Source organism: Peromyscus maniculatus, chromosome 21 (genome assembly GCF_049852395.1).
Source record: "Peromyscus maniculatus bairdii isolate BWxNUB_F1_BW_parent chromosome 21, HU_Pman_BW_mat_3.1, whole genome shotgun sequence".
Taxonomy (NCBI): Eukaryota; Metazoa; Chordata; class Mammalia; order Rodentia; family Cricetidae; genus Peromyscus; species Peromyscus maniculatus.
This window is the reverse complement of record NC_134872.1, coordinates 4,259,868-4,287,502: the sequence shown is the minus strand read 5'-3', so window position 1 is coordinate 4,287,502 and position 27,635 is coordinate 4,259,868. Positions and strand designations below refer to the sequence as shown.

The 27,635-nt window shown below is 48.2% G+C and overlaps 1 protein-coding gene across 5 annotated transcripts in view; it reads right to left on the bottom strand.

Annotated features, from left to right (window-relative positions):
• LOC102905475 (H-2 class I histocompatibility antigen, Q10 alpha chain-like) overlaps nt 1-24,961 on the bottom strand; it is a 159,160-nt gene extending 134,199 nt beyond the window's left edge. Inside the window, exons 1-8 of one of the 5 annotated variants that reach the window (XM_076557307.1) lie at nt 24,834-24,961; nt 24,365-24,631; nt 23,885-24,160; nt 22,078-22,353; nt 21,851-21,952; nt 21,641-21,673; nt 21,445-21,492; nt 20,884-21,307 (exon numbers count right to left, since the gene is read on the bottom strand). In XM_076557307.1, coding sequence (XP_076413422.1) covers nt 21,303-21,307; nt 21,445-21,492; nt 21,641-21,673; nt 21,851-21,952; nt 22,078-22,353; nt 23,885-24,160; nt 24,365-24,631; nt 24,834-24,906 — 1,080 coding nt within the window. In that variant the 5' untranslated portion in view covers nt 24,907-24,961 and the 3' untranslated portion in view covers nt 20,884-21,302. Of the gene's footprint in view, nt 1-20,883; nt 21,308-21,444; nt 21,493-21,640; nt 21,674-21,850; nt 21,953-22,077; nt 22,354-23,884; nt 24,161-24,364; nt 24,632-24,833 lie in introns of those variants that run through there. The other 4 variants (XM_076557308.1, XM_076557310.1, XM_076557309.1 and 1 more) reach the window with 4 other exon arrangements.
• Nucleotides 24,962-27,635: the final 2,674 nt, after the last annotated feature.

Here is a 27,635-nt window from a genome sequence, read left to right as displayed (position 1 = left end):
GCTGTCCCAATGATGCTGTCCCCCGGCTTCTGTCGTTCAGGCTGTCCCTTCCTGTCATTATTACTCGGGAGTCTGATGCTCCGTCTCCCCCTCCCATGATGGACCATCACTAGGAGGGGCCTAGCCCAGAAGGCCACACCACACTGTAGCTTCCCCAACACCCCATCCTCCCTGCCAATGAGCTTCAGTGTGGTTTATTTTATTTTTAACTAAAAAATGGTATCTATTTATTGCCTGGCTAGATGGCTCAGTAGTGAAGAGCACCTGTTACTCATGCAGAAGACCTGGGATCAGTTCCCAGCACCCACATGGCAGCTCTCAGTCCTTCCCGTCCTCTGTTCCAGGGGACCTGATGCCCTCTTCTGACTTGTGTGTGCACCAGGCATAGATACAGGCAGGGGAATTACTCAAGCACATCAAATGAATGAATTTCAACATTTGTAATTGAAATTTAAAATTCCAGTTATTTGTTTATTAATGAGTGAGTGAGAGAATGCTAAAGGACTGAGGTCAGAGGAGAATGAACAGGAGTCAGTTCTCTCCTTCCCCATGTGACTCCTGGATAGTGAACTCAGTCCTCAGTCTTGGTGGAAAGTGTCTCTACCCACTGAACAATCCTCTAGCTTGTGGATTTATTTTCAAATGCCTTTGAAAAGGTATCAGTTAACCAACAGTCACACACAGCTGGAGTGCACTGTGATGTTCTGAAGCATGTGTACATTTTGGAGTGATTATGGTGATTGTCTTATTAACAACTTAGTATAAAATGGCCCTATCCCGTCCTCACTGGCAGCTGCCGCTGTCCGTCTTTCTGCCCTCTGTCTCTCTGTCTGACTGCCTCTGGAGCCTCACTTAGTGGAACCACACAGTGTCTGTCCCTGTGTGGCGGGCTATTGTCACTTGGCACAGTCTCCTCAGATCCGTCCACAGTTCAGCATTTGGTGGATCCTCCCTGTCTGTTCATGCTGACCCAGTCACTGTTTCATTCCGACCATCAGCGTGTGGATAACTGGGTTGTCTCCACCTCTGGATGTTGATGACACTGTTGCTATGGACCTGGAGTCTCATCTGTTGTCCAAGTTGACCTTGAACACTTGGCAATCCTCCTGCCTCACCTTCCAGCGCTGGGATTGTGGGTGTCGGTCACAGTGCCTGGCTGCCTGTTTGGTTTTCCAGGCACTCATGGTTGTGAAGTGGGATCTCACTGCACTTGCTGGCATGTCTGTAACTGGCTGATATCGGGTCTCTCTTGCTCACTAGCCATTGTCTGTCTTCTAAAGACAAGGGATGGACTTTTTGTTGCTTCTGGGTTTCAGAATTATCTTGTATTTGTTTATTCTGGATGAGGGATCGAGTCCAGGGCCCTACACACACTAGGTCAGCACTGTAATGCCGACCCACAACTCCAGCCTAGGAAGGGGAGGCGTTTCCTGATGCAGAATTTTGTTATGAAGTCAGTCTGGTTGGGCTGTGATGCTCCTGCCTCAGCCTCCTGAGCACTGGGATGACAGGTGCTTTCCTAACATGTCCTGCCTTTGGTGTCTCTTCATCTTTATGTATGTCCTCTGTGTTCATCTCTGAGCAGACAGGAGATTTTCGGCCACTCTCAGGGTGACATTTTTATGGCTGTCCTTTGCTTCACAGTGTTTCAGTTTTTAGCCCAGAGTACGTGTGTGTGTGTGTGTGTGTGTGTGTGTGTGTGTGTGTGTGTGTGTGTGAGAGAGAGAGAGAGAGAGAGAGAGAGAGAGAGAGAGAGAGAGAGAGAGAGTTTTGAGTCACATCTGTGAGAATGTTATCAATTCCTGCATGAAATTTATCACCATCACACTTTGTTCTAAGATTTTGGTGTGGGCTTTCAGGTTAGGTTCAGGACTCAGGTTCAGGGCTGTGCCATGGTAGAACCCCAGGGCTCTGCACAACTTAGAAGACATTCTGTCACTGAGCTTCATACAGCACTGTGCTTTTTGGAGATGGCCTAAGGGAGGGGACCAACCTCATGTGTCTGCATGTGGATGTCCAGTTCTCCCAGCACTGAGTGTTGAAAAGACACTGACCATTGGGGAACACTGCCACCTGCCTGTCCCCAGGGTACCAAGCAGGAGCATCGTCCACACCTAGGATTCAATATGTCCGAGTGGATGCACTTTGTGCCCACCCCACAGAGATACTTTCCTCTGGGGTTCAGCCTCACTCTTCACATGTGTGGTGCAGCCTCAGCACCTCATGTCTCCTCTGTGTCTTTTCCCCCGATCTCCCTCCCACAGTCCAGGATGACAGTGCACAACAGCAGCTCTGTCCTCCCTACTCCTGCCCTACCAGTGCTCCCACCACCTTTGGCCGTGGGTCCTCCCACCGGGACCCTTCCTGTGCCCCCTCCATCTGCTTTGGCCTTCTTCCCCTCCCATCCCCCTCAAGGCAGCTTCTCCCCTGCACACCCCGTCTGAACCCTCAGGGAGCCTGTGCCCGCCCTGTCACCTGTCACCAGCCCTTCTCCACACTGACCCTCTGTTTCTCAGTCCTCTCCTTCCTCCCTCCTTCTTACCTTCCTGTGATGGAACTCGCCTTCATGTCCTTCATCCCCTTGTGTGTTGTGCATCCACAGGAAGTTGAGAACAAGAGGACTTTGTGCTGAGCTCCTGTGTGGTCATTTGCTGGGGAAGTGTGGAGGTTGAATAAACACGGGCCCCATAGGCCCACAGGAGTGGCACTATTGGGAGGCGTGTCCTTGTTGGAGTAGGTGTGACCTTATTGGAGGGAGCGTGTCACTGGGGGCGGGCTTTGAGGTCTCAGAGGCTCAAGCCATGCCCAGTGTATCACTCTCTTCCTGCTGCCTGGGGATCCAGATGTGAAACTCTCAGCTCCTTCCAACACCATGTCTGCCTTCATTCCACTGTGCTTCCCACTCTGATGATAATGGACCTCTCAATGTGAGCCAGCCCTAATTAAATGTTTTCTTTTATACAAGTTTTAGACCCCAGTCATGGGGTCTCTTCACAGCAACAGAAACTGTGAGTCAGGAAGTGTCCTTCATGCTTTCCTCTTCCCCAGGATCTCACCATCTTCTTTACAAGCTCACAGTGAGGTCCCAGGCTGCAATGGTGCAGTTTTTCACCAAGGCTATTTAGGACTTTAGGGCAAGTCTTCCTGTACCTGACCCTGAGAAAGGCAGGGAGGAGTCCAGTGGAGTGTGGCAGGAACAGGGCTGGCAACTGAGACCCTGGAAACAGACACAGGAGTTGGCACAGGGTGAGAAGGAACTGAGAACGACCCTGTCCAGTGGCCATGTCCTGCAGGAGCACAGAGGAGGTGAGCACAGAGGAGGTGAGCAGAGAGGAGGTGAGGGCAGAGCAGGTGAGCACAAAGGAGGTGAGCATAGAGAAGTTCAGGGCAGAGAGGAGGTGAGAACAGAGGAGGTGAACAGAGAGGAGGTGAGCACAGAGGAGGTGAGCAGAGAGGAGGTGAGCACAGAGCAGGTGAGCACAGAGGAGGTGAGCAGAGAGGAGGTGAGAACAGATGAGATGAGCACAGAGGACGTGAGTGCAGAGGAGGTGAGCGCAGAGGAGGTGAGTGCAGGAGAGAGAGGGCACAGCTTCCTCTGGAAGGGGGTGGATATCAGGACCGGGTCTTCTCATTACATCTAGATGGGACTGGGTAAGGAAGGGGGTGTGAGGGGCTCATTCGCAGGTGACCCCTGCCCTCGCAGGCACAGTGGACAGGAAGTGGACACAGAGGGTGGGCTCTGGACTGCGCTGTTTCACATGAGCAGGAAGAACCATGGGAGAAAGGATGCCTGGGATGCAGAGGTCACTGCTGTCTGGGGGCGGTCTCTCATTCCCTGTGGAGACCTGGGGCTGGGAGGTCACAGAGGACAACTACACCAGAGGCTTCTGGGATTTCTGTATGCCCGGAAGCCCTTCCTCTCCTGTGACCTGGGACCCACAGCTGGATGGTGCTCTTGTCCTCGCCTCAGACCCTGGCTGTGAGAGTCACCAATGACTGGGGTGGAGATGTCACTGGAAGCAAGCCCCACTGTGGCTCTGTGCAGGGACAGCTGTGTAGAAGACTCCAGAAATACTTCCGCTCTTGGACAAGTTTCCAGTGCAGAGCAGGTGACCTCCCAATCCCTGGAATCCAGCTAAGGAATCCTCCCCTGCTCAGTGGGATCCTTGTGAGCTCTGAGAGGGTTTGCATCACATCTATGAAAACCAGCAGCTGAAGATTCTCAGGTCCAGGGTAAGAACCTGAGGCATCTGGATCTAGGAGGTGAGGCTCAGCCAGAGCAGAGGCTGCTGGGCCAGGGTCCTGGCCCCCTCCCTGCAGACTGTCCTTCAGGGAGAGCCCTCAGCTGTCCTCACAGACATTCATACCTTTCTTCAGAAGCACAGGGGGGGCGCACTGGGAGGCCTCCTGCCTGTCCTGTGGGGTCAAGAATTAGAGTGAGGACACACTGGAAGAGGGGCTGGGTGGGTCACTGAGGCGTTCTGCAGGCCGCAGAGGGGAGAAGACCGAGGCAGTTGACTGCCTCCTTAGAGAGAATCTGGGGTCACCATGCATCTCATCAGCTCTGCCTTCTCCAGAGTCCCCAGCAGGGAACGGGACCCGCAGTGTGGCCTTGGAGGGAACTGTCCATCTCCCATGCTTGGCTTCAGCCTCTGTTGTAAAATGTCTCTCTGACTGGGCTCTGGAGGGGTCACCCCTGAGCATGGACACCCAGAGTCTCAGGAGGTCTGCCCTATGGGAGTGGGACCCACAAGTCATGGGTGACAATCAGGATTCACAGGAGAAGAGGGAGGGTCAGCTGCCATGTGGAACTCAGCAGGGTCAGCAGGGAGGTTGATTTTGTGGGGTAACTCATAAGTGAAGGGATAGGTTACAGGGTCTGGGAAAGGTGTAGCACAGTCCAGAGGTGTTCTCTGAGGAACTCTGCTCGGTCTACTTCCAGCATTCATGGTCCAGGAACCAAGAGAGCTCCCCCATCTGGATCTTGGGTCTTCAGGGGTCCTTTCCAGCTCCACCTTCTAGGCGTGACAGTTACCAAAGCCTCAAAGGGGGTCTATTTCCAGGTCAAAGCTGGAATGGCTACCTACTACAATCAGATTGGGTTTTTCATGATGGCCTTGAATCCCAGCATTTGGGAGGCAAAGACAGGTGCATCTCTGTGAGTCTGAGGCCAGCCTGATCTACACAGAGTTCCAGGTGTCAACAACAATTTCTGCAAAGAAGCTGTGTCTGCAAAGCCTGATTGGTTAGACCTGCAGTGATGTGGAGAGGTTGGGATGATGCAGGTCCAGAGGCTAATTATCTTATCTTGGACTAGCCTCAGACTCCTGAAGAGCCATTTCTTGCCCACCTCTGAGTGGAAACTAACACCCAATGACTAATAGATAAAAACTTTTGAAATCTATTAACTTAGTGGCCACTGACTTATACTAGTCCCAAAACTAAGACTGTCACCAAATAGCATCTGAGGCCTGTAGGAGGGAATTCTTCCTCTTGCTGTAACCACCTCTCATATTTCTGCCATTGTGTTTGAACAGTATCTTGATCTGTGACTTTCTTTGTTCTGCTCCTAGGAAAACTTCATGCAACTGCCTCCATGTTGGAACATGGAGTTTGGGGTGACCTAAATCCATGGTCACTCAAACATGGCTCTGATGTTTTTCTATTGGCTTAGTGGCTGCACATGAATCTACTGATATTTTAATTATTGTCTGCGACCCCTCAGCCCCTCAGTCAGTTCCCTCCTGGCCATTCAGGACACGGCCTGATGGGGCTAGGTTTCCGATATGTAGGTTTAAATTAAACCTCTATTGTTCTATTTATCAATAAGACTCAGGAATCAAAGGCTGGGGTGAAAACCTGCTAGTTCAGAGAGGCTGAGTAGCAACTAGGACTCTTCCCTCTTCCCAGAACCTAGAGAAGCTCAAACTCCAGTCCCTGCCCTTTCCTTCCTGTAAGTCTTTTCTATCCAAATTGCTGGCTTCTCTATGGCCAGTTCTGGTCAAGTAGTCCCTGGCTTCACCCTGATTCAAGGTATAACTTTATTGGGTGGTCTCAGAAATGTCAGTGTGTGATCAAAATATCCCACAACATGGCTCTACAATAAACAATTTGTTATTCCCTTTGATGCCAGAGCTGTGTGTTTGGATGACACAGGCAGTCAGGGCTGCCCTGTGAGACTCTGTGGGAAGAAAACAAAATGGGGGAAGCTGGAGTGGCCTCTCCAGCGCCCTTCACCTCTGAAAGTGTTGAGTTCCCTCTTCTTCTGTCAGTTATCACCCTCTGAGCGTCACAGGAACAGTGCTGCCAGCTTCCAAGAGTAAACTGTGGGGCAGGTTAACACAGGACTGAGGCCCGACTTGCTCTGTGACAGGAACAAAGTGCTGTTTCCTCAGCCAGTGGCTTCCCTAAGGGAACCCGCACCAGAGTGAACATGGCAGCTCCCTCTTCAGTGCCAGGCTGGGTGGAGGGAACTGCTGGTCAAGATCTGGTCAGAGCCAGCTTCCCAGACCTGCAGGAGGTCCTTCTGTGGAAACCACAATCCCTGGATGGGGAGAACTTGGTGTGGTAACTCTGTTTCTTTCTTTCTTTCTTTCTTTCTTTCTTTCTTTCTTTCTTTCTTTCTTTCTTTCTTTCTTTCTTTCTTTCTTTCTTTCTCTCTCTCTCTCTCTCTCTCTCTTTCTTTCTTTCTTTCTTTCTTTCTTTCTGTCTTTCTCTCTCTCTCTTTCTTTCTTCTTTCTTTTTTTCTTCCTTCCTTCCTTCCTTCCTTCCTTCCTTCCTTCCTTCCTTCCTTCCTTCCTTCCTTTCTTTTTTTCTACCCAGACCCCACCCTTGCCCTTTGTAGACCAGGCTGGCCTTGAACTCAGAGAGATCCACCTGCCTCTGCCTCCTGAGTACTGGGATTAAGGCCTGCACCACTGTTCCTGGCCATGACTGGGTTTGGTCACTGGTTTGTGCTTTAACTAAAAGGGCCTCACCGAGGGCAGGAGGAGCCAACTGTGTACGAGTCAGAAGCTCGTCTGGCTCTCCATAGCTGTCCTTTCTCTGTGTCAAATGCACTTGGATGCTCCTTGGACCTTCTGAGGGCCCTGTTCTGAGGTGACTTCTCTATCCTAGGGGAAGCTGTGGGAGGATTCCTTCCGGGAGTCCCTGGGAGAACTCTGGTCAGGGCCAGAGCCATTGCTGCCCTCTGCTGTCCTCTTGTGAGTATTTGAGGTAATGCACTTGCTGCACACACCTGACATCCTGGAACCCACATGTGGGAAGGAGAGAACCAATTACTAAGTTGTCCTCTGACCTCCATACATGTGCTATAGCATGTGTGCCCTGCCCCCACACTACACACAAATAATAATTTGTTTTAAAGAAGAAACAAGATAAAACCCTCGTGACCAGAGAGGCCACTCTGTTTAAGAGCATATATTCAGGGGGCTGGAGAGATAGCTTGGAGGTTAAGAGCACTGGTTGCTCTTGCAGAGGTCCTGAGTTCAATTCCCAGCAACCACATGGTGGCTCACAACCATCTGTAATGAGATCTGGTGTCCTCTTCTGGCTTGCAGGCATACATGGAAGTAGAATGTTGTATACATAATAATAATAATAATAATAATAATAATAATAATAATAATAAAAAAGAGCATATATTCAGTGTCCACAGTCAGGTTACTCAAAACAGTCTGTAATGTCATATTTGGGCCTCCAAGGGCCATGCATTCTCAGACACACACCCACACAGGTTCGCATATGCATATAATTAAACAATATAAGTCAGGCATGGTGGCACCCACCTTTAATCCCAGAACTCAGGAGGCAGAGGCAAGCAGATCCCTGTGAGTTTGAGGCCAGCCTTGTCTACATAGTGAGTTCCAGTTCAGCCTGGGCTACATAGTGAGATCCTGTCTCAAAAAGAAAAGAAATCTTTAAACTATCAAATGCCTCTCTCAGTTACACTCACCCCATCCTCTCCTGTGCCCATCACTCCCTCAGTTCCTCATCAGGTTTCAAAGTCTAAATATGACTCTGTTGATGTTACTTCCCTCTGTCTTCTCCAGCACAAACTGTGTCCTCAAAGACACCACCTTTGTCCCTCCACTGTCCCTGCAACTCTAGTGGACATCTCAGCCCAGCGACACCTACTGAGACCTCCACATCCTTCCTCATGTATCCCTGACAGTCTTCCTCTTCTTCACCCATGGTGACTCTGTCTTCCTCCAGGACAGTCTACAGCTCTGTCTGCTGCTCCACACCTCCCCCTCACACCCAGAGTTAGTCCAGGGGGAAGAGCTGTGATGTCACCTGCAGAGTGGACCCAGGATGCCTCACTTCCCATCCCCCATCTCACAGGGCAAGAGACTGCAGTGAGCAGCAGAGCAGGACTCTGCTTCCCCAGGTCCCCACTGCCTGCCTGGCTCCTCCCCTGCTAGAGTTCCCTCCAGCAGATCCTGTCAGGAGAGAAGTTGTGCCTCTGTCCCCTTCTGCTCAACTGCTCTAACTCTCTGTCACACTGTGAGCACAGGTCTGTGTTGTGTGACAGACTTTCCCTGGAAACACACACACACACACACACACACACACACACACACACACACACACACACATGTCTATTCACCTCAGATAGAGAACTCAGGGCTGACAAGGTAACCATGGCATCAATGGCCAGCTTGTGAACCAGGGAGGGTTTTTTTTGGGGGGGGGGGTCACCAACAGGAGTGTGGGAGAGGGGTATTCACAGGAGCAGAGATAACTCACAGTCCAAAGCATCACTGAAAAGCCCACCCCAGCACAGGAAGTGACTCATGAACTTCCTCCCTGGAGCTCTCTGCACAGCTTCCAGGCAGCCAGAGAAATCCCTTCCTCACAGCTGGATGGTCAGTCCTTCTTCTCTCCTCCAGATCCACTTCTGTTTCCTCAGAAAAGAGCAGGCCTCCCAGGATATCGACCGAACAGGCATAACAAGATGCAATAAGTCTGGGCAAAACTCCTCATATCAAGGCTGATTGAGGCAACTCAGTAGGAAGAAAAGGGTCCCAAGAGCAGGCAAAAGAGTCAGAGACAACCCCATCCCCATTGTTAAGAGTCCCATAAAATCTCCAAGCTAAACAACCACAGCATGTATGCAGAGGACCGAGTGCAGATCACGCAGGCCCCATTACTGCCTCTTCAGTCTCTCTGAGCCCCGTGAGCCCTGCTTAGTTGATTCTCAGCCGTGTTCTCCTGGTGTCCTCAACCCTCTGACAACCCTGCAATCCTTCCTCCCCTTTCCCCAGGATCCCAGGAGGGCTGCCTAATGTTTGGGTGAGTGTCTGTACATCTATTCCCATCAGCTGCTGAATGAAGCCTCCCTGATAACAATTGGACTAGGAACCAATCTATGACTATAGCAGAATATCATTAGAAATAATTTCATTGACTTTTATTTTTTGTTTTGGTCAGACTTATTTGGTTCTACCTTAGACCTCTGAGCCATCCTGCTTCTGGTTCCTGGCCATCCAGGAAGTGTCAGGCACGTGCTCCCTCTCATGGCTTGGGCCTCATGTTAGACTGGTCATTGGTCGGCCACTCCCACAAGCTCTGAGCCACCATTGCCCCAGCACATCTTGTAGGCAGGATAGGTGTGGGTCAAAGGTTTTGTGGGTGAGTTGATGTCCTGGTCCCACCACTGGGAGCATTGCAGGGTAACTGAAGATGGCCAGTTGAGGCTCCATATCCTCCATTACTAGGAGTCCTTGCTATGATCACCCTCATAGGTTCCAGGAAGTCCCCATTGCTCTATGTTCCCACAATGCCTTGTAATGCCCCCTATTCCAGTCATCGCTTCCTGTTCTCTCTCCTCCATCCCTGCCTGCCCCACCTGATCCCTCCTGTTCGCATCCCCACCTGCCCCTAGTCCATCCACAGATCTATTCTATTTCCCCTTCCCAGGGAGATCCATCCATCACCCTAGAACCCTTCCTTGTTACTTAGCCTCTCTTGGACTGTGCATGGTAGCACGATTACCCTTTACTTTACAGCTAATATCCACTTGTAAGTGAGTACAGATCGTGTTTGTCTTTCTGGGTCTGGGTTGCCTTGATCAGGATGATTTTTATAGTCCCATGGGTTTTTTCTAACAGCTGAGTAATACTCCATTTTGTAAATGTACCACATTTTCTTTATCTATGCTTTGGATGGGACACCTAGGTTGTTTCTAGTTTCTGGCTATTATGAATAAAGCCAATATGAACAAGTGTGCTTGTGATAGGATGGAGTGTCTTTGGTATATGCCCAAGGGTGGTTAACTAGGTCCTGAAATGGATTGATTCCTAATTTTCTGAGGAACTGCCACATTGATTTCCATAGTGGCTGTACAAGTTAACACTCCCACCATCAGTGGAGGAGTGTTCCCCTTGCTCCATATCCTCTCCAGCATGAGCTGTCCCTTGTGGTTTTCATCTTGACCATTCTGACAGGTGTGAGATGGAATCTCAGAGCCGTTTTTATTTGCATTTCCCTGATGCCTAAGAATGTTGAACATTTCTTCTTTTTTATATAAAATTTATTTTATTTTACATCCCAGCAGCTTTCCCCTCCCTCCTCTCCTCCCAGTCCCTCCCTTCACCTCTCTCCCCCCAAATACACTCCTCCTCCATTTCTGTTTAGGTAAGGACATGTCTCCCCTAGGTATCAAGAAACATCACGCTGGGCGGCGGTGGCGCACGCCTTTAATCCTAGCACTCGGGAGGCAGAGGCAGGTGGATCTCTGTGAGTTCGAGGCCAGCCTGGGCTTCCAAGTGAGTTCCAGGAAAGGCGCAAAGCTACACAGAGAAACCCTGTCTCGAAAAACCAAAAAAAAAAAAAAAAAAAAAAAAAAAAACCAAAAAAAAAAACAACAAAAAAAACAAACAAACAAACAAAAAAAGAAACATCACATATCAAGTCACAGAAAGACTAAGCACCTCCTTATGTACTGAGTCTGGGCAAGGTGACCCAGTATGGGGAGTAGGGTCCCAAAAGCCAGGAAAAGAGATGGAGACAGCCCCTGCTCCCACTGTTAGGAGTCCCACAAGAAGACCAAGGTACCAACTGTCACATATAAGCAGAGGGCCTAGATCCATCCCATACAGGCTCCCTGGTTGTCGGTTCAGTCTCTGTGAGGCTCCATGAGCCCAGGTTAGTTGATTCTGTGAGTTTTCTTGTGATGTCCTTGACCCCTCTGGCTCCTATAATCCTTTCTTCCCGTCTTCTGTAGGATTCCCTGAGCTGTGCCTAATGGTTGGCTGTGGATCTGCATCTGTTTCCATCAGTTGCTGGATGAGGCCTCTGATGACTATTGGACTAGGTATCGATCTGGACACAGAAGATGGCCAGCTCAGGCTATGTATCACTATTGCTGGAAGTATAAGCTGGGGTCATCTTTGTAGTCTCCTGCGAGATTCCCTTGCACCAGGTTTTAACCTGAGTCTGAAATGCCCCCATAGTCTCTTTCAGCGCTCTTCCCCCTCCACCCCTCCAACCTGATCCCTCAAGTCCTTACCCACCTTACCCACCTCCAGTCCACTCATGAAATCTTTTATTTCCCCTTCCTAGGGATATTCAGGTGTCCTCCTATGGACCCTCCTTGTTTTCTAGTCTCTCTGGGTCTGTGGATTGTAACAGTTATCCTTTGTAGCAGTTACCCTTTATTTTACAGATGATAACCACTTATGAGGGAACACATATCATCTTTTCTTTCTCCATCTGGGTTTTTTTACTCAGTATGATTTTTTTCTAGTTCCATCCATTTGCCTTCAATTTTCCTGGTGTTCTTCTTTTTAACAGCTGACTAATACTCCATTGTGTGCAGGTGGCTGTGTCAGAGGAGCAGCAGGTGACAACTGAAGATCAAGGTGTCAGCCCACCAGGAGAAAATCCTTGATGGGTGAATCTCGCATAAGCAAGGCACCAAGACAGCAGACCCCGGAATGTCTTTTACTTCTGCTGTGTCTATACATGTTTGCTGCTGCCATCTTCCTCTGGTATCTGGCATGGTGTGAATGGATGTGGGAAGAATAGATCTGTACCCCATTTTTAATTGGATTATTTGGTTTATTGATACCTAGTTTCTTAATTCCTCTATATATTTTGAAAATCAGTATTCTATGGGATGTGGGGTTGGTGAAGATCTTTCCCATCCTGTAGTCTGCTGTTTTGTCCTATTGACAGTGTCCTTTGCCTTACAGAAGTGTTTCAATTTCATGAGGTCCCATTTATTAATTGTTGATCTTAGTGCCTGTGCTATTGATGTTCTGTTCAGGAAGTTGTCTCCTTTGCCAACGTTGTTGAACATTTCCTTAAGTGCTTCTTGGCTATTTGAAATTTTTCTGTTGAGATCTATCTGTTTAGATCTGTACACGATATTTTAATTGGATTCTGTGATTTGGCTGTCCGTGTTCTGTTTAGGATGTTATCTCCTGTACTGATGTGTTCAAGGTTATTCCCTGCTTTTTCTTCTGTCAGCTTCAGTGTGTCTGGATTTATGTTGAGGTCTTGGATCCACTTGGACTTGAATTTTCTGCAGGGTGATAGATATGGGTCTATTTGCATTCTTCTACATGTAGACATCCAGTCAGACTATCACCACATGTTGAAGATGCTTTTTTCCATCGTGTATTTATGGTTCCTTTATCAAGAATCAGGTGTCTGTAGGTGTTTGGATTTATGTCTGGGTCTTTTATTCAATTCTGTTGATCAACCTGTCTGTTTTCCTGCCAATACCATGCGGTTTTGTCACTAACAGTCTGTAGTGGTAGCGCTTGAAATCAGGGATGGTGATGCCTCTGGAAGTTCTTTTATTGTTCAGGATTGATTTAGCGATCCTCAGTTTGTTGTTGTTTTTGTTGTTTCCATATGAAGTTAAGCCTTTTACTTTCAAGGTCCATAAGGAATTTGATGGGGATTGTGTTGACTCTGTAGACTGTTTTTGGTAAGATGGCCATTTTTACTATGTTAATCCTATAGCTCCATGAGGATGGGAGATTCTGCCATCCTCTGATGTTTTATTCAATTTCTTTCTCCAGAGACTTGAAGTTTTGCCATACAGGTCTTTCACTTACCTGGTTAGAGTTACTCCAAGATATTTTACATTATTCTTGGCTATTGTGCAGGATGTTATTTCCCTGATTTCTTTCTCATTGTGTTTGTCTTTGTAGGTAGGAGGGCTATTGCTATTTTTTTTAAGTTAATCTTGTATCTAGCCACATTGCTGAAGGTGTTTAGCAGCTGTAGGAGTTCCCTATTAGAATTTTTGGGGTTCTCTTATGTATATCATCATATAATATGTAAATAATGATACTTTGACTTCTTCCTTTTTTAAAGAAATTGAGGGAATAAACAAAAAAATGGAGGGAATGAGTAAATGCCTTAATGAAAGAAAACCAAGAAGTGTGGTGATATTTTATTTGTCAATGTCAATAAAGCTTATCTGGGGATCAGAGGAATAGGACAAACCACAGCCAACCTCAGTTTACCAACTCCTCAGGCTCCAGAGAGAGGCACTTCCTGTATACTCACGCCTGTATACCTTTCTGTGCCCTGCCATCTCACTTCCTTCCCCCCCACCCGCAGCTTCATCACTTCCCCTTTCTGCCCAGCTCTATCACTTCCTGTCTGTCTGTCCAGACCTCCACAGTTCTATGGTTAACTATCACTGGGATTAAAGGCATGTGCCACCACACCTGGCTCTGTTCCCAGTGTGACTTTGAACTCACAGAGCTCCATCCCGACTCCTGAATGCTAGGATTAAAGGTGTGTGTTACCACTGCCTGACCTCTATGTTTAATACAGTGACTGGCTTTTTCCTCTGATCCCCAGATAAGCTTTATTGGGATGCACAAGTGAAATATCACCACAAGTGATAAAAAACAAGTAGTTGAAGGAGACAAATAAAAGTGTTCAAGACCTGAAAGTGGAAACAGAAGCAATAAAGAAAACACCAGCTGAGAGAGTTCTGGAAATGGAAAATCTGGGCAAGTGAACAAAACTACAGATGCAAGTTTTACCAACAGAATGCACGGGGTGGAGGAGAGAATCCCAGGCATGGAAGATACAGTAGAAGAGGCAGACACATGGGTCAAAGAAAATGTTCAATCTAAAACATCCCTGACCCAAAACATGCAGGAAATCTGGGACACTGTGAAAGACCAAACCTAAGGAAAATAGGAATAGAAGAGGGGTAAAAATCCAGTTCAAAAGCCCAGAAAATATTTCCAACAAAACAGTAGAAGAAAGTTTTCCTAACCTAAAGAAGGAGATGCCTATAAAGATACAAATAGATTGGATCAGAAGAAAGTCCCCTGCCACATAATAATCAAAACACCAAACACACATACAAAGAAAATTAAAAGCTGTAAGGGAAAAAGAACAAGTAACATATAAATACAGACCAATCTGAATTCCACCTGACTTCTCAGTTGAGACTCTAACAGCCAGAAGGGCCTGGGCAGATGTGCTGCAGAGTCTAAGAGACCACAGATGCCCAGTCTACTACACCCAGCAAAACTTTCAATGACCATACATGGAGAAAGCAAGATATTTCATGACAAAAATCAATTTTAAACAAAATATATCTACAAATCCACCCTTATAGGAGGTGCAAGAAGAAAAACTCCAACCCATGGGGGTTAATTACACACATGAAAACACAGGAAATAAATTATTTCACAGCAGCAAAACCAATGAAGGGAAGTACACACACACACACACACACACACACACACACACACACACACACACACACTACCACCACCACCACCACCACCACCACCACCAACAACAACAACAACAACAAAATAACAGGGATTAACAATTATTGGCCATTGACATCTCTCAACATAAATGGATTCAATTCCCCAATTAAAAGACACAGACTAACAGAATGGATGCAAAAACAGGATCCATCCTTCTGTTGCATATAAGAGGCATGCCTCAATGCTAAAGATAGGCATTCCATCAGAGTAATGGGTTGGAAAAAGATATTCCAAGAAAATGGATCCAAGAAGCTAGCTGGTATAGTCACTCAAATATCTAACAAAATAGACTTCAACCAAAATTAAACAAAAAAGTTGTGGAAGGGCACTTCATATTCATCAAAGGAAAAAATCCAACAAGATGATGTTTCAATTCTTATCATCTATGCCATGGACTCAAGGGCACACACATTTGTGAAAGAAACTTCACTAAAGCATAAACCATACATTGACCCTCACACATTGATAGTGGGAGACTTCGTAGACCCCACTCTCAACAATGGACAGATCAACCAGACAAACACTAAACAGAGAAGTATTGGAGCTAACAGACATTATAAACCAATGAATCTATTAGACATGTATAGAACATTCTAACCAAACACAAAAGGATATACCTTCTTCTCAGCACCAATTTCTCCAAAATTGATCACATACTCTGACCCAAAGGAAGTCTTAAGAGATACAAGAAAAATGAAATAACCACCTGGATCCTTTCAGACCACCACTAGTAAAAGCTAGAATTCAACAACAGAAACAACAGAAAGTCTACACATGCAAGGAAATTGAACAGCTCTCTACTGAATGAATCTTGGGACAAGGCAGAAATAAAGAAATGAAATGAAAGACTTTCTAGAATTCAATGAAAATTAGGATACAACATACTCAAACTTATGGGACACAATGAAAGTGGTGCTAAGAGGATGTTCATAGCACTAAGTGCCTTCATAAAATGATTGGAGAGATCTCATACTAGCAACTTAACAGCACACATGAAAGCTCTAAAACAAAAATAAGCAAAAACACCCAAGAGGAGTAGCTTGCAAGAAATAATCAAACCAAGGACTGATATCTATAAAATAGAAACAAAAAGAACAATACAAAGAATCAATGAAACGAAGAGTTAGTTCTTTGAGAAAGTTAACAAGATAGACAAACCCTTATCCAATCTAAGTAAAAGAAACAGAATATCCAAATTAGCAAAATGAGAAATAAAAAGGGCATATAACAACAGAATCCAAGGAAATGTAAGAATCATTAGGTTGTAGACAGAAGTTTCTGCCATACCAGCCACTCCCAAATAATTGACTCAGAGGTGTAATATAAATTATAAATGTGGGCTGGAGAAAAGGCTCAGAGGTAAAGAGCACTGACTGATCTTCCTGAGGTCTTGAGTTCAATTCCCAGCAACCACATGGTGGCTCACAACCATCTGTAATGAGATCTGGCACTCTCTTCTGGCCTGCAGACATACATGCAGGCAGAACACTGTATACATAATAAATAAATAAATCTTTAAATTGTAAATGCTTGGCCAGTAGCTCAGGCTTATTACTAACTAGCTCTTGCACTTAAATTATCCCATAATTCTTATCTATTTAGCCTTGTGGCTTGGTACCTTTTCTCAGTAAGACCTCATCTTGCTTCCCCTGTATCTGGCTGGCGACTCCAGACTCTGCTCTTCTTCTTCCCAGCATTCTTAGTTTGGCTTTCTCACCTAACTTCCTGCCCAGCTACTGGGCTGTGGGCTTTCTATTAACCAGTGAGAGTAATACATATTCATAGTGTAGGAAAGGATTATTCCACAGCATTAGGTCATACTTTAAAAACCTGTACTCCCCAAAATTGGAAAATCTAAAAAAAAAAAAAATGGACAATTTTCTTGATAAATATCACTTGCCAAAGTTAAATCAAGATTAGACAAATAACTTAAAATAGTCCTATAATCCCTAAAGAAATAGAAGCAGTCATTAAAAGTCTCCCAACAAAAAAGTCCAGGACCAGACATTTTTAGCCCAGAATTCTACTAGATATACAAAGAAGAATTACCTCCAATACTCCTAAAATTATTCCACAAAATAGAAACAGAAAGAACATTGAAAAATTCAATTTATAAGGCCACAGTCACCCTGCTACACAAACCACACAAAAATTCAACACGGAAAGTGAATTATAGCCCAATTTCCCTTATGAACATAGATGCAAAAATACTCAACAAAATACTTGAAAATAAACAAACTAAGGCAGCCTTTGGTGCCTTTAATTCCATCACTGAGAAGGCAAAGGCAGGTGAATCTCTGTGAGTTTGAGGCCAGCCTGGTCTACAGAGTGAGTTCCAGGACAGCCAGGGCTGTTACACAGAGAAACCTTGTCTTAATAAACAAAAAATAACAACATTATTATTATTATTATTATTATTATTATTATTATTAAATAAACAAAAAACTACAAGAAAAAACACATGATTATCTCTTTATGTGCTGAAAAAAGCCTTTGGCAAAATCCAACACTCCTTCATCAAAAAAGTTTTGGAGAGATCAGGGATACAAGGGACCTGCCTAAGCATAATCAAGGCAATTTACAACAAACCTACAGCCAACATCAAATTAAATGGAGAGAAACTCAAAGCAATTCCACTAAAATCAGGAACAAGACAGGGCTGTGTGCTCTCTCCATAACTATTCACTTTGGACTGGGCATTCTAACTAGAGAAATCAGACAACTGAAGGAGATCTAGGGGATACAAATTGGAAAGGAATAAATCAAAGACTGATTTATTTTTACGATCTTCAAAACTTTCCTCAGATGTCACCCTCTGAATGACACCACACTGAACACCTGTTTAAACAGCATCCTTGGGGAAGGCTGAAACACTGAGGGCACCTTCTGCTCCTACCCAGAACCAAGTTCAGTTCTCAGCACCCACACCCAGGGGTTCTGGCACCCTCTTCTGACCTCCAGGAACCCAGCACTCACCTGACCACACCCATGCAAATGCCACACATCCATTGTGGTGGATTTCATGAGAAATGTCCCCATAGTGTTGGGTAGTTGAACTTTGTTCCCAAGTTGGTGGTGCTATTTGGGTAGGTGGTGGTTTAAGAGGTGTGGTTTTGCCGGAGGAAGTATACTACTGGGGGAGGGCTGTGAGAGTCAAAAAAAAACCTGCCTCCATTTTGGTCTCTCTGCTTCCTGTTTGCCACTGAAGGTGTGAGCTCTCAGCTTCCTGCTCCCCCACCATGCCAGCCGATCTTACCCTGCTTCCCTGCTGTGATGCAATCTTATCCATTGAAGCTGTAGCCCAAACAAACTCTTCTAAATATTGCTTTGGTCAAGTGTTGTGGATATCGCTCTGTATAAATAAAACACTGATTGGCCAATAGCCAGACAGGAAGTATGGGGGGGACTAACAGAGAGAATTTAGGGAATAGGAAGCCAGAGGGAAAGACTGCCTACAGCTGCCGCCAGGACAACAAAGATGTAAGGTACCAGTAAGCCATGAGCCACGTGGCAAAGTACAGATTAACAGAAAAGGGCTAAATATAAGAGCAAGAGCTACACAATGACAGGCCTGAGCTAATGGCCAAGCAGTTTAAAATAATGAAAGCGTCTGTATGTTTATTTTATAAGTGGGCTAAGGGACTGCTGGGACTTGGCGGGACCCAGAGAGAAAACTCCAGCTACAGTCATGTGTTTTATAATAGCAACAGAAAAGTAATTAACACAAATACATAATTAGAAAAATAATTTTTGAGACGATGTCACTATGTAGAACACGCTAGACTTGACCTCACAGAGATTCACCTTTGGTACCTTTTCTCAGTAAGACCTTCTTATCTTGCTTCCTCTGTGTCTGGCTGACGACTCCTGACTCTGTTCTTCCTCTTCCTCTGCTATGAAAATGCTAGGAATAAAGTATGAGCCAGCATGCCACGCTAAAAAAATAGTAAATCTTGAAAAACAGTATCTCTTTGCTCTGTTCATCTCCCCTGCACTGTGGACACCTTCCCTTCCACGCTCCACCTCCTGAGACAACCTGTTTTTGTTGATTCCATTACACTATGTCGCAGGCATCTTCCCACCACAGCACTTGCTCCAGGAAACCAGGAACTCTGTATCCCTTCCCAGTGTGTCTTAGAAACAGGACTTCATCTCACATCTGGAACAGACACTGGGGGCTGATCACAATGGCCACTGCTGTGTCCCCTGCTTGAGGAGTGGATTTCCTCCACCCCAGATGGAGACAGTGACAGCTGACCAAGGAAAACATCCATCCAGGGTCAGCTTGGTGAACCCTGAGCTCACTGGTCACTCACAGGAACCTGGGTGAGTCAGGGGATAACCATTGAACTGCCCACCCCAGTGTGCATGTCACTCACCCAGCTGCATCACTGCAGTCCCCTGCACAGCTCCTAGCAGCTCCACTCAACAGTCTCCTCTCCCTCAGGAACTGGTTTAACCCTGAGAGGGAAGCGCTACAATGTGTCAGCTCCGTGAACCTGTAGCTTCTTGTGTTTCCTGAGCCTCATCAGCTCCTCCTGTCTCCAGCAGGGATGTTTCAGTCTAGAGGAAAATTCACACCCTCACCTCCCTCTTCTACAGAAGTTCCCTTGATTAATACAACCTCAGGCCACATGCTGGTGTGTGGAGTGCAGCACCAGGTCCCCTCACACTGAGGTCAGAGTCACCTGAGCTTCCCCTCAGCAAAGCCCTCCCTCCCTCTCCACCTGCCTTTCTGTCTTTGATTCATAATCTTATTTATTTTGTATTCATTCATCAAACATTTATTGAGTATGAATGTCTGCTGCATCCCAGGCACTGAAAGACATCATCCCTCACAAGACAAAGATGGCAGCATCGTGATAGATTGTCACCTTCTTAGTCTTCAAACATCTCAGCTAAGGTTCCTGGAGCTCCTGACTCAAGGTCACAAAGGTAGAAGAGAAAACTGCAGGGGCTGGAACCGGAGCAGGGGTGAAGTAATTTCCATCTCTGGTGTTCCCACAATCTATTTTATAAAAGGTTCATTAATTTTATGTCTATTAGTGTTTTTCTTAGCTGTATGTGTTTGTACCATGTGCCTATCTGGTGTCCACAGGGGCACTGGAAGCCATGGAACAGGAGATATGGATGGTGTGAGCCATGATGGGGGTGTTGGGATCTGAAGGCAGGTCCTCTGCAGGAGCAGCAAGTGATCTCAACTCCTCAGCCATCTCTGCAGTCCCTGGAATATGTCTTTTATTTTCTTTGATTATTAAAATCTTTTGTCATTCATTTTAACACCAGTCAAAGATCCCCCTTTTCCCTCTGCCCACCCACCCTGCCTCCTCCTCCTCCTCCCAACCCTGACTCCCACCCACAAGAAGGCAAGCATTTCTTTTAAATAAACTTATTTCTACAATAGACTCAGCCTGAAAATCCCTGAGTCACCACTGGGGGCAGCACCAGGATTCCCAGAGTCAGGGAGGGAGAGGGGACCTTGGGCAGAACCCAGCTCCAACAGGACAGACTGAGATGAGACCCTGTGGATCCCTCCTCTCTGCCCATCCTACAACCTGGGTTAGATTCTGAAAGATGGGGAAGGAGAGAATCTCCAGAGAGGGGCCTGGAAGGAGGCAGAAGCTCAGGAGACTGAAGTTCATCTTCTCAGCCCACAGTCTCCTGAGTCAGGGCCTTAGCTGGGCCTTGATGAGACAATGATGGACAAACACCTCTTAATGCTGTCACTCAGGGACCCCAAGGGATAAGGAGGCAGGGACCACTCACAGGAACAAGAACAGGCCTAGTCCTCCTACAAACTAAAAAGACAAGAAATAAACAGAGAAGACGGGGTGAAGAGCCGTGGCCAGGTCAGAGCCCAGGCTGACCAGTCACAGCAGCCCTGGCTGCTCACAATCCTGGGGACAGGACAAGGCTCTGTCATACCAGTGTCCCTGTGATCACAGACTCTCAGCATGTGGTTCAAGTGATGAAGAGAACAGAGCCAGGAGGTGACAGAGCTGAGGAGTGACCATGTCACAGCCAACAATGTACTGAGCTCCACCTGGGCACAGTCCTGTTCACACTCAGCTCCCACAGCCTCATCTTGTCCACCAGATAGACATGGCACAAAGATCACAGATTCTGGAAGGTTCTCCATGCGGCCATTTATTTCCTCCCCAAGATCTAAGTATTTCAATCCTTTAATTTACCTGCCAATCCACCTGTCAGATCAAGGACGTGAACATCAAGTTCACATTCAGATTCTTATTTTCAGTGGGGAGTCGGGGGCTGCAGCTCAGGGCAGCATGGAGGTGACAGGATGGAGATGTCCCCTCCTGTCTGCTGGACCAGGAAGGTTGGCTGTGGAAGGGAACACAGGCAGTGCAGTGACAGGGTCCTGGTGTGCAGGGGGTGTGTGGCTCCCCAGTTCTTCATATTGAGCCCACAGGATCACAGGGAACATCAGACACTGTTGCTGAGAGTGAACTGAGGGGCTCAGGATGTCACAGGAGAGACCTGAGCACATCTTTGTCACTCTGTCTGGACAGGCAGCTGTCTTCACGCTACAAACAAGAGTCAATGAACAATCACTGTGAAGACAACATCCCAAAACCCACCACTCACTCAAAGGGGGTTTTGGGAGTTACTGCAACCCAATCATGTCCACTTCCCCTCCCCAAATCAGTCCCCAGAGTGTCACCTTCACAGCCTGGGAGAGACACATCAGAGCTCTGGGCACTGTCCCTGCCTAGGTTGAAATTATATATAGTCATGGGAAGGTGAAAACATGGCCTCTAGAAGACTTCACTGGAGGAGGTATTATGGGTTGGCAGAGCTCCCCAAATAACCAGCTTCACCCCAAGGGCCTCATGGACAATCCCGCTCCCCACACTTACCTGAAGCTGGAGTATAGTTCCCTCCTTTTCCACCTGTGAGGAGAAAAGCTGTGAGAGACCAGGGAAGACCCCGACCCTAGGAAGTTTCCAGAACTGACAGCAGACCCAGGTCAGAGACAGGAGCAATGAGGGGTGTGGATGTTTCCCATTAGTGAGGCAGAGCACACTTCTAAAAGGGGCTGAGAGAGAACCAGACCTGCCCTTTCCTACCTGTGTTTCTCCTCCAACACCACACAACAGCCCCCAGAGCTCCAATGATCACAGCTACACCAGCAATGTTTGCCATGATGGGAACAGTGGACTGAGGAGGCTCTGGAAGGGAAGGACAGGAGGGAAGTCGGGGGTCATGACGTCAGCTCTCAGCCCTGATCCTTTTCAGGGTCTTCAGAGGGCTCCAGCTTTCCATGACCCCAGCTCTGCACCCACACCCTCCTTACCCCATCTCAGGGTGAGGGGTTGTTTCAGCCCCTCATGGTGCACATGACATGTGTATCTCTGCTCCTCCCCAGAAGGCACCACCACAGCTGCCCACTTCTGGAAGGTTCCATCCCCAGAAGGTCTGGTCTCCACCAGCTCCATGTCCTGAGTCTGTTCCTCCCCATCCCTCTGCCAGGTTATGGAAATCTCAGCAGGGTAGAAGCCCAGGGCCCAGCACCTCAGGGTGCCATCTCCTTTCAGTGTGGGGTGATGGGTCACATGTGCCTTTGGGGGATCTGTGTGGAAGATTTAAGAAATCCTACAATTAACAAGATAAACTGAAATCTGCAAAGACAAAGTTAAACCAATGCTGACACTAAACTGTGTCTGTTTGGACAATTCTGTCATCACACTAGTGACCTCAGGGAGAGCTGGTCCCCTCATCACAGAGCTGCACATTTTCCTGGGGGGACTCAGTAGCTAAGAGTGAATCCACGTGAGCCAGCAGGTCAGCATGGTCTTCCTTATGTGATGTTCTATAGCATTAGTTAGGTAGTAAAAGAACAGAAGAAGGAAAGGAAAATAATTAATTTATGGATGTGATTAAATTCATATCAAAATAAGAAATCAAGTACAAGGCCTACATGAAGGGTGCCACCAACTCCTGCTTCCACCTTTGAGGCACAACCACTGTGGCCTTCTTGCTGACCAGCATAACTGTCTGTCCAAGTGAACAGTCATCACCAAAGTGTGCAGCAGAAATGTGGTGAACCTCTGACACTCAGCCAGAGAAAATGACTCCCCAAGCCCTGCCTCTGGGGGACAAGACACAAGGTATTGTCACCAGGACCCCTGGAAGTGTGCTGTGGAGCCCAGGGCAGCACTCCCTGGGACACAGCGGTGCTCACAGGGGTGTGTGGATCATCCCTGTCACTCCTGTCCTGGAGCTGCAGAAGACCCTGTCTCTGAGGAAGTTCAATTCCTAATCCACTGAGCAACACTGTGACTTGTTGGGACTGAGGGAGAGCAGGAGGGCTCTGGATGTTCATATGGCAGAAAACAGTCTAAGCTCACAGGAGCCTTTCTAGTGTAAAGGAAACCCTGACTTGTCTAATTATACAGATTAGCAGAGTTGTGTCCGCCCCACCCCCCACCCCCGGCTCCTGTGGAGACTGAAACAGATGATAACACGAGGCAGGGGGAGACACAGTATCACCCCAGTGAGGGGGAAAAAAAAAAACTGACTAAAAGCAAAATGACAACTTAAAAAAAAAAAAAAAGGAAGGAAGGAAGGAAGGAAGAGAAAAAAGAAAAAGGTCCCACAATTTAGTATTCATCAGGGCACCCCATAAGTGCTCACGTGAACATTCTGGGAACAGACGTAATTGGGGTGTGAGGGATGCAAACCTCACCCACAGGAATCTGGGAGAATGTATCTTTGGAAGGTTCTAGAAACTGTGGAACCAGCCTACAGTTTCTGTCCTGGCGTGTAAGGCTGACACACTCAGATGACAGGATTCAGTTTCCACAGACCCTGGTGTGGGCAGAGACCCCGGCCTGGAGAGGCCATGGCTGACAGCGGCTGCAGACTGCAGGAGCCACTGTGGTTAGGTCGGGATCTCCTCTCCCTCCTCTGAGACAGATTTGCAGCTGTCCAGGGAGAAGGCTGAGCCTGGGGATCAGTTAGGTCCCTGCCATGCTGGATCAGGAGACCCAGGGTCACTGTCTGCCCTGAGACAGGGGCATGACCCCAGCTGAGGGGTTTCTTCTTCCTCTGGACTGAGCCCAGCCCGAGGGCAGAGGGAGGAGCTGCCCGCGGCCCTGCACCTGTGCGCTGCAGTGCGTCCTTCCAGATCTCCAGGTATCTGCGCAGCGACTCCACGCACTCGCCCTCCAGGTAGGCCCTCCGTATCTCTGCAGCACCACCCTGCTCCCACTTGCGCCGGGTGATCTGCGCCGCCGTGTCCGCCGCCGTCCACGTCGTCAGGTCGTCGTTCAGGGCGAGGTAATCGCGGCCGTCGTAGGCGAACTGATGGTACCCGCGGAGGAGGCTCCCGTCCGATCCCACTTCACAGCCATACATCCTCTGGATGGTGTGAGAGCCTGCAGGGACCCCGCGGTCAGCTCCGCCCAACAGAGGTCAGCCCCGCCCCGCGGCCCCGCCCACCCGCGGACTCCCCTGAACCGAAAGGGAAACCGGGTCCCGGTCCCCGACTCCTCCCGAACCTCGGACCCGGGACCCGGGGCGACTCCGGCCCTGACGTAGGGACGAGGCGGGGTCGTGACCTCCGACCTGCGGTCACTCACCGCCCTCGCTCTGGTTGTAGTAGCCGAGCAGGGTCCTCAGGTTCCCTCGGAAAATCTGCTCGACGTTCTTGGCTCTCCGTGTGTTCTCCTCCCAATACTCCGGCTCCCGCTCCACCCACGGCGCCCGCGGCTCATATCTCGGAGTCTCCGCGTCGCTGTCGAAGCGTTCGAGCTGCGTGTCGTCCACGTAGCCGACTTCTGTGTACCGGGGCTCCCCGAGGCCGGGCCGGGACTCGATGGTGTAGAAATACCGCATGGAGTGCGAGCCTGGGGGCGGCGCGCGGTGAGACCCTGACCCTCCTCCCGGGACCCCGGGCGGGTGCGCGGGCCGGGAGGGGAGCGGGGCGCGGGGCTCGGGACGCGGTGGAGAAGGGCGGGAGGGTCTGGATGGGCGACGCGGGGACGCGGCTTCCCCGGGGCCGCCCCCGCCCTCCCCGCAGAGTCGTTTCCCTCCCGTCCCTGCACTCACCCGCGCGGGTCCGGGTCGGGGCCAGGGCGGCCGCCAGCAGCAGGAGCAGCGTGCGCGGAGCCATCGCCCCCATCTCGGATCTGGGGCGTCTGAGTTCCCCGGGCTGCGTGGACTTTATAACCCGTGACCGCGGCGACGCTGATTGGTTCTCCGGGATCTCGGCACCCAATGTGAGTACGAACAGGACACTTGTCATCAGTGTCCGGGAAGAAGGACCCGACACAGGTCAGGAGCTGGAGAAGTGAAACTGGGCACCTGGGGATCCCCAGCCCTGGGCTTCCACCCCAGACCTCACCGCCTGGGGACTGAGACTTTGCTGAACCCTGTGCTGCGGGACGGAGCGCTGTGTGTCATAGTGTCTCTGAGCTGCCTAAGGTCAGCTGCTCCTCGGATTAGTCAGGATGAAACCTAAGAGCACGAAGTTTCCAGATGAAATACACACAGCACTTAAAATGAATGTTCACGGAAACAGGTGCTGTCGGAGTCCTGGTGAGGGCGTGGGGCTGCCGTGGACACCTGCATCGGGAGGTGACTGGAGTTTTCACAGCTCTGGTCAAGCACTTTTGACCCTGTGTTATCTGTGACTCTCCGTGCTGGAATCCCACTCTCCTCTGCTTTCACTTTCTACTTCAGTTATGTGTGGCTGGGATTTGAAGACATCAAGTCAACATCCACAGAAACAAAAAATTTATAAATTTATTTTTTTCCACACTACAGAACAGGGATGAAACCTCAAGTCCCCAGTGTGTACCTCTGCCATGAGAATTACCTCTGCCCAGTGTGCACACTGCACAGGCCTGAGGAACTCAGGAGCCAGCTGTTATGAGACCCAGGGCTCCACAGGCCTGTGACATTCATCTCCTTCTTCTCATCAGCTCATAAAGTGTGAGTGAAGGTCACAGAGAGAATGAGAGGTCACAGGTTATGTAACTTCTACAGCACCATCATCATTATTCTGCTTCATTATTAGTTACAGTTCCTTTCTCACTGTGATTTATTCACTAAAGCAACTGTACCATGGCAGTGTGTGGACACAGGGAACCATGGCGTGTAGACAGGGTTCAGTGCGGTGCTGTACTTGGTCTCCACGGGGGTCTCTTCCCAGTGGAGAAGGGGGTCTACTGTGCTGAGACAAAGACCAGGTCCACACAGACAATCTCCGGACTATGGACTGAAGATCCATGTAAAACACAACCACCTGGAGCCACAGATGATCATCTGGGGAGAAACACTTGGAGTCTGAGTGTAAGCACCAGGCTGTGAAGACACGATCCTGAGTGAAGAGGAAAAAAAATCTCAATTTACAGATGAGATTCCTGAGCATCAGGCTTGGCAGTGCGAGCTGCCCCCTGCAGGTGAACACAGGAGCCTGGTCTCTGTGGGAGTCTGTGTGGTGCTTGCAGGCCAGCGCCTCTGCTTTAAAGAGAAGCATCTCTCCACTGCTTCCCCAACACGCATATTTGCCATTGGACTCCCAGAAGTGACTTTTCTTCTAGAAGATCCAGGGAATCCTTCTTCTCTTCAAAAGGAGGAAGAGGAAGGTTGAGGAGAGAACTGAGTGAGTCTGGCCTGGGGGTCTCTCCTGGTGTTTTCTTGTCTTTTTTTTTTTTTTTTTTTTTTTTTTTTTTTAAAGACCAGGCTGGCCTTGAACTCACAGAGACATAAAGCAGGCTTTCTTTCAGACCACCAACCAGCTCCCAAATCATGACAGAGAGACTTACTATTAGTTATGAATGCCTGGCCTTAGCTTAAACTTATCTCTAGCCAGCTTTTCCAAGTCAAGTGGACCTGTTTCTCTTCATCTATGTTTTTCCTAGGGGCTTTTTACCATTCTTTCCTTCCTTTAGTGTGTCTTACTTTTCTGCTTCCTCTGTGGCTGGCTGGGTAACTGGGTGGTTGTCTGGCTGGCCCATCCTGTCCTTCTCCCCCTTCTTTTCTTCCTCTTCTCTTTTCTCTCCGCCCCCAGCCCCGCCCATCCTTCCTCTGCCTAGCCATTAGCTGTTCAGCTTTTTATTAGACGAATCAGGTTCCTTAGGAAGGCAAGGTGAGACATGTGTTGTGCTGTGTTCAGTTCATGTGGGTCCGTGGAAAATATGGTCACTCTAGGATGAATTTTAGCCTTCATGGCCACAGGGGAGTCAGCCTCTGGCCAACTGACCAACTGTAGCTTTGCAAAAAGGATTTATTTTTTTACACATAAAACCCATTATTTTATTTTATTTTACAATACCATTCAGTTCTACATTCAGCCACGGGTTCCCCTATTCTCCCCCCTCCCACCCCCTCCCCTTCCCTCCTGCCTACCCCCCATTCCCACTTCCTCCAGTGCAAAGCCTCCCCTGAGGACTGCCATCAACCTGGTAGACTCAGTCCAGGCAGGTCCAGTCCCCTCCTTCCAGACTGAGCCAAGTGTCACTACATAAGCTCCAGGTTTCAAATGGCCAACTCATGCAATGAGCACAAGACTCGGTCCCACTGCCTAGTTACCTCCCAAACAGATCAAACCAAGCAACTGTCTCACCTATTCAGAGGGCCTGATCCAGCTGTGGCTCCTCAGCCTTTGGTTCATAGTTCATGTGTTTCCATTCATTTGTCTATTTTTTTTCAATAATTGAGTAAATCCGAAATTTATTATAAGCCACAGTCATCCTAGGGACCTTCATGCTATATATATAGCCTCCATGGTTCTATGGGTTGTGGTCTGATTGTTCTTTATTTTATATCTAGAATCCACTTATGAGTGAGTACATACCATGACTGTCTTTCTGGGTTTGGGTTACCTCACTCAGGATGATCAAAAAC